General features: G+C 39.8%; 1 protein-coding gene across 18 annotated transcripts in view; it reads right to left on the bottom strand.

The window, feature by feature from the left end:
- Positions 1-7446, bottom strand: part of LOC116672840 (ELKS/Rab6-interacting/CAST family member 1) — a 119260-nt gene that overhangs the window by 91472 nt on the left and 20342 nt on the right. For all 18 annotated transcript variants that reach the window (XR_004327657.1, XR_004327656.1, XR_004327655.1 and 15 more), the window contains exons 5-6: positions 495-748; positions 214-385 (exon numbers count right to left, since the gene is read on the bottom strand). Coding sequence is in view for 13 of the 18 variants with exons in the window: in XM_032504765.1 (XP_032360656.1) it covers positions 214-385; positions 495-748 (426 nt within the window). In the remaining 5 variants the exon portion in view is untranslated. The remainder of the gene's footprint in view (positions 1-213; positions 386-494; positions 749-7446) is intronic.

Here is a 7446-nt window from a genome sequence, read left to right on the forward strand (position 1 = left end):
GTGTGTGTGTGTGTGTGTGTTGATGTCTCTGTGTTGTATCTAACCCGAATTATGAGCTAAGAGTAAAAGCAGCCAAGGACCTTGCCTTGATATGACATGGTTAGATTTGCACACACTCACATCTGGCTGTAACAACAACAAAAGACACACACCCACACACATGGGAATGCTTGAATGCACTATGTTTCTCCTTGGCCAGTCTCACACACACACCTCTCTGAGTTGTAGCATCTCCTTGTCTTTTTGCTCCAGTAGGCCCTCCAGTTGGTGGATGGTCATCTCAGCATCGGCCAATCGCCTTGTTCGTTCATGGTCCTCCTCAGTTGCCCGTGACGACAGGCCTTTGCTCTGCAACATTTCCAGTAACTTTTTTATGGATTCATCCCTGTTAGAAAAGAAAAGAACAGATTTAAAGCAACACTTCACAGTTTGGCAACCTAAAATGGCAGCAAGATGCCCCTGAAATTATAAAACAGTAGATTTCACACTTTTACCTGGCAGTTAGTGTGTGTTTCTGTGTATCTATCCTCAGCTCCATTTCTTCCACAGTCTTCCTTAGGAGGAAGAGCTCTTTCATCTGTCGCTCGTACTCGCTGTGGAGACGCAGGAAGTTCTCTTCTGTCATTTCCTGTGGGGGGATGGTCTGATTTCCGAGGTGACCCGAGGAGTAATCGGACTGGAAGAGTTGATTAAGATCTCGCTGGATTCTGAGCTCATCCTGTAAAGCCTGGATGGTGCACTGAAAATGCTGTAGGTAGAGAAAGAAGTCACATTTAGACTTAAAAATGTAAGAGATGAGATGATGATGATGAGATGCTGAGGAGATTTTCACTGTTCCATTGCACAACAGGACTATAAAACATTTACAGAGGTCTGACATGGTTTTTAACCAGTGCTATGGATTTAACCTTTATTTTACCAGGAACCTAGATTTTGGGCTTTCCAAACAATTGCACTAGGTCATGTACGAGGCAATGCATTAAACTACCCAACAACCCGAGCAAAGGTTTTTCTAAACCAATCACCGGATCAGTTTTCGGTTGTGCCACAGTAAACCCTTGTCTTATTAACTTACGTAAAAATGCAATGCAATTAATGCAGTAAGTTATATAGATTTTAAATCTGGGAAAAAGTAAGGCCAAGTATTGGATCAGTTCTTGGTAGATACCCTGAGTTGAGGTATCGGAATAAAGAAAGAAAAGGTTAGTGCACCCCTAATGGTTATTGATGTAAACCTGTAAAGCCCAAAGTGGCACCGTATGATATTGAGCTATTCAAAAAAAAAAAAAAACCTAGACTGCAGTGATCAATATGTGGGTTTAAAAATCACTGATAATTTGTACTTGGATCAATACACAAAATTGATCAAGGCTGACATTTGCAATGTGCGTGTGACTGGCTGACTGAGACAGCATACGGTATGTCATCTTGAGTGAATGAGTGTGTGATAAACGTGTGTTGACAGGTTAGTATCACTACCATTATGGCTGAGGACAACGTGACATGACTACCCCTAAGACATACCCCTGTGTGTGTGTGTGTGTGTGTGTGTGTGTGTGGGTCTGTGCGTAACTTTGTTGTCACTATAATGTCTCCAGAATTTTGTAAAATGCGTCACACATAATCTGAACAACAGCCACTGAGTATTTCCAGTGTTATAAAATACTGCAGGTAGCAAAGTGCAACAGGAGATTAAAAATGAAAGAGAAGGTTAAAAGGACAATCCCGGTGCAAAATGGACCTAGGGGTTATTAACATATGTGTACTGTGTCGACCGTTCTTTAGAATATGTTTTCATGCTAATCGAATGTGTCTCTAGCTTGAAGCAAGCTAGCGCAAATCGATGATTAGCTTATAATGCTAGTCTTTGGGGCAGAGGGTAAATCACTATTTCTATACCACTAACAAGGCTCAAAATAGCACCATACTTCTACAGTAGCATAATGAGGGTCTCTACATGCAAACGGGAGCATTGAAGGGAAAAAAGGCAGAGATGCTATCATTCCCTTGCAGCTATCGTTAATCAACATTGACAGAGGACAGAACGAGATTAAAGAAAATGGGAAAGAGACAGATGAGTGGGGAGGCAAAGAAAATCAGTTCTTAGATATTAAGGAAGAAAAAGGTGAAGAGAAAAGGATAGTGATCACAAATACACTTCATGCTCACACAAACAGATTCAGACACAAAACAGGATGAAAGGTTATTAGATTATTTCAAAGCACCTGTCTTTAATAATACAGTAGCTCTGCTTTATGTTGCATGACAGCCAGGGCAGTGTGTTTCCTCTTTTGTCTTGTTCTGTTCATTTTATATTCCCATTGAGACAGATGTACAGAATATTACAATAAAGCGTAGAATGTAAAACGTAGTGAAGAGTAGAGTAAAGTAGAGTGGGTTTGTCTGCTGACTCATACCATAGCTCTTCACACACACGTGTCAAAGACTGACTGACATTTATAGGACTTCCCTGAAGACTGAGAGAAATATAGACAGACAGACAGATAGACAGACAGACACGGAGTGATAGAAACCCTCCTTTTCCCCCTCTCTCGTTTAATCACTCCGTCTCCATGTCTACAAGAGTCTTATAAGATTAATTGAAAACAATTCTAATTAAATTATCATTAAAGCATTTGGTTTAAGTATAAAAAAAAATTAAACATTTAAAAATGTGCAGCTTTCCTCTATCTAATCTCATTAAACCTAATCCTTTTGGGCATTTTTGGCATTTGTTCTTATTTTTCCTGAACACACACACAACAAACACACACACACACACCACACACACACACACACAACAACACACCCACACCACACACACACAACACACACCACACACAACACACACACACACACCCCACACCACAACACTTGTGGAAAAAATAACCAGAGGGTAACTACGGAAACCCTGTTATTTCCGACGACCTTCTAATATTTATCACTTTAATTAAGGTTTCATGTCATTATTTTTGTTATCGTTTGTTTCTAATTCCTTTTAAAGTTTTAATGTCTGTAAAGCACTTTGAAGTGCTCATGTTTAATTGCCTTTACCTTAGCAATAATCCATAATGGTAAAGAATATCAGGGGATTAATCAATAATAGTATGAATCCTTGGTTGCAGCCATAATATGAATATAAACAGTATTGTACACGGACAAAAGCAGCTGTATGTGTGCCAAAAAGAGAGAAGAACACACCACAAACGACACACACACACACACACACACACACACACACACACACAAAGCCTCAATGGTTTTGCTCAAGGAGATGCAAATCAGTGTGTTGCTGAAGTCAGTCAAGCAAATACTGTACATTGTGAAAACACAGAATTTTAAAGGTTTAAATATTATAAAGAGTTCAGATTCACACACACAGTCTTGTGCCAGTACTCCCCTCCCACACACAATCAGCTGGAATGTAGAGCTGACAAATGCCAGACCACAAGAGAGAGAGAAGGAAAAGAGGGAGTGAAATAAATAAGAAAAAAGAAGCAACAACAGTGATGTTAATTGTCTAAGCAGAAATAGAAAAAGGGAAAGAAAAGAGGAGGAGAGAGAGAGGGTCAAAATACAAGTTGTTTTTCTTCTCAGTTTCTGCCGAGTGGCCTTTAGCTCCTTCACCTTTGACCCTGCCAGACACTTCCTGATTACACAGGGGACTGAGAGGGTCGGTCACCACTCAAAACTGAGACAGACATGCAAACACACACATGCATTCAGAAACATTCAGGACACATTCACATGTTCATTTTAAGAATTCTTATATTAAAAATAAGGTATTGATTATTTCCCATTTTCTTCCTGCTCCTACACTCTAGTTTTAAGTATATATTCACAATAAATGATGAAATAGCAAGAAAAAAATACATCTAAACTGTGTGACAAACACAAACAAATCAAGATGACAAATCTTTCCTTCAGATGTCTGACATATAAAATTCATCAAGCTGATATAAACAAGTGCAACATGGGAAATTGTCCTGATCCCAGTGACGTTTACCAAATGAACAGTCTCTGGAAAATGTCTGTCATATCAGCGGTTTACATGATGCTAGTTAGAAATATTATGAACAAGAGGTGCACACTGGAGCACAGTGGACTAAAAAGACTTCTATGTGTACTTTAAAACTTTATTTGACGCCATTTTGCTTACTCAGTCTACCATATTATCATTGTCTATTGTTTGCCTGTATTTCTTGTGTGCTTACTTGTTTGTGTGTTTTTGTTTTTTGCTTTTATTGAAAAAATGCTGCTGCTGTGACAACAAAATTTCCCCGTCGTGGGATGAATAAAGTATAATCTATCTATCTATGAGCACAAGTCAGTCAACTGCTTAAATGTCATGACGGTACATACTGTGATATCCATGATGAACACCTTGGGCCTGCGTTTCCATGTACTTGAGTAACCAGGTTAGTCAAAAAACAGAGTTTACATACATTCCAACAGCCTCCACTTCAGTGGTCACTCTGGTTATAAAATCAATACATGCAAATAGAAGATGTGGCGAGTTCCTCCAACAAGCTGCAAATCGGCGCCTTCATCAGCATCCTTCTGTATTTTCGTCTGACTCTGAGGGGCTTCGGGCTGGTGGCCAGCTGTGCCGGTGTATGACTCAGCTGATATCATAAACAAATGTACCCAGAGGCATTAAATGATCCATTTGATCATTACAATAAAACACCACCATCAGCTGTACTGCATTTGTTTGTTTTTTCCACCCCTTGAACTTTTAACACACTTCTTCCGATTTGTTTCATGGCCACAAAGCTGGTGGGAGAACCTAAAGTGGGTGAAAAATCTCAGAAGGTCTTGCAAACAAGCTGTAACACTGTTTTGAAATATAAAATCAGTATTGCTTGTGACTTTTTACAGACAAGCAGGATTAATTGAGCTCCAGTATTCAGTAGCATGAAAGTTGCAAATGTGGGACTCAACATGACCTGGTCATGACGTTTCTACACTGGGTCGAGCGCCAAATCCTCCTCAGTAGAAGGATTAAAATGGCCTTCTCACAAACTGAATGGCTTCTGCAACAGAGGGTTTACAAGTAAAATATTATAGTTGGAATTTAAAATAATGGATACAGTATGTTCCTGTATCTTTGGAAGCAGAAAAATAATTGTTGCAAAAAACAATGTTAAAAACGACATTAATTCATACCAACAGAACATGATTGAATTTAGGATGCAAGGAAAAAACATGTATAGAAAAACAAACTAATGATCCTTTCTTGCCTAATGAGCAGTCTACATAAATCTAAATCATATTAAGAGGAAGAACAGAAGAGAAAAAGACAAGAGAAGAGATGAGAAGAGAAGAGCAGTTTGTGAGTGTGGTGACAATTTTGTCATCCGTTCGCCATCCCCCTCGAGCCAATGCTCATCTGTCGCTCAATATTAACCATCTCTCCGTTATTACTCCTCTGTCTCATCCCTTGATTATTCTTTGCTTGCTGGGTGAGTCACACCCCCCCTCCCACCCCTCCCTAACAAACAGACGCATATACACACACACACACACACACACACACATACACACATACACACAGTTGGATGGACACACACATGCACATGTCGAGCGCTTGGTAATGCCCACATGCAGACATAATGTTGGAGGCAGCGGTCATGCTGCAATGACTGTGAGCGGTTTCGCCCACTCAGGCATCAGACAACAGGCAGATTAACACACTCTCTCTCTTCTTTCTCGGAGGGTAAAGGTGGAGGATGAAGAACGTCATGAAGAGGAGGAAATGAAATAAAAAAGGAGAGGAACAAGCGGAAGAAACAAAAGAAAGAAAAAAGATGGAGAGCAAGCTGAAGGAAGACAATAAGTATCAGATTGTATATGCATATGACAAACAAAAGGAGACAAGAATAAGTATGGATGAAAGAGATTACATGAGAGAGAGCATGAATAAAAAATAGCCAAGAGAGGAGAGAGATAGGGAGAAAAGGTAGGAGTGAAATGTTGACCCTAATCAGTCACTTTGAGATGCAACATCATGGTCAGTTAAAGAGCAAGAGAGAGAAGAGAGGAGGTATTGCATCTGTCACATTTATTTAACATAAACACATTACAGATGTAACGTTCTTTTAACCAGATAGACTGATGTGTGTGTGTGTGTATATATATATATATATATATATTGTATAAATATATCAGCAGAAAAAAGGGGGAGTGACTGCACTGTAATTCTGTTCATTCCTCACTAACTCTTCCCAAACCCACTCCTTATAAGGAAAGACAAGGCTACCACAGGCCTCCACACGCACACATACACATGCTGAGAGAGAGAAAGTGGAGAGAAAGTGAGAGAGAAAACTCACAAAATCAAAGCCTTGAAGAAAAGGAGGGGAAACTGACCCTCTCTTTCCTTTCAGTTTCAAATCTCTTTTTCCTCTCTCTTTCTTCACACTGTAAAAGGAGCACTGTGTCTGTGTAGGCGAAAAACAGAGGGAAAAGACTGCCATTTCTCCCTTTCTCTCTCTCACACTCTCTCTCTCTCACTGCATTAAAGTTAAAGTTTTATACGACTCCTGAATGTAGAAGGCTCTTCTTTTTCCTCCTCTCTTTCTCCGTGAAATTCTCTCCATGAATCACCTTGCTCTTTCTAATCCATTCATCGCTCTCCCTCCCACTGTCCATCTGCCTTTTTCTCCCCCCGCTATCATTCCCCTGTATTTACTTTATTCCCTCTTTCACTCCATCCCTCTTTCTCTCTCTTCCTCACCTATCTCTCCATCCTGACTAAATAAACACACAGGTTTGAGGACCATCTGTTACTGATGAGCATTCATGTGTGAAAAACAAAAAACAATAGACAAACACACACTCAAATGCAGAGATAATAGATGCAATAAATAAATCATTTATGGAGCTTTTTTTTCTTCTTCTCTTTTGGTTTGGACATTTGTACTCTAAAACGCGGTGACAGTAAGTGTCGCACATGTGTGCATGAACAAGGACACACACAAGTACAACATACTGTTGTGAGCACACAGACACACATGAGAGAGGAATAATGAGTCATACTGTAGGTTGATAAGAAGAGGATAGAAACAGGTGCAGACTGCACGCAACAACGGGAGGAAGACGAGGCAAAGAGAGAGAGAGAGAGAGCGAGAGAGAGAAAGAGAGAGATGATTGTCACTGTATTTTAAAAAACGTATCATGCAAATAAACGCTTTGCTGAGCTTGCATGCTGTATTTTCCTGCATCATATTCTCACAGTCAAACACATTCACACTCAGATCTGCCAAGTCCAGCTTCAGTCCCTCCACTGTTGACTGAAGATCAGCCAGAACTTAAAGGGAAAGGCCGCCTCTTCCTCGGTTATTTTATTAAACCAGTTGAGTCTGAACATCATCATACCCAATATCTAATGAAATTGTTTTTATCTAATGAATGCGTTCCAAAAGTATATTTGTCTCTCTCTCT

This window comes from Etheostoma spectabile, chromosome 23, assembly GCF_008692095.1.
Source record: "Etheostoma spectabile isolate EspeVRDwgs_2016 chromosome 23, UIUC_Espe_1.0, whole genome shotgun sequence".
NCBI classification, from domain to species: Eukaryota; Metazoa; Chordata; class Actinopteri; order Perciformes; family Percidae; genus Etheostoma; species Etheostoma spectabile.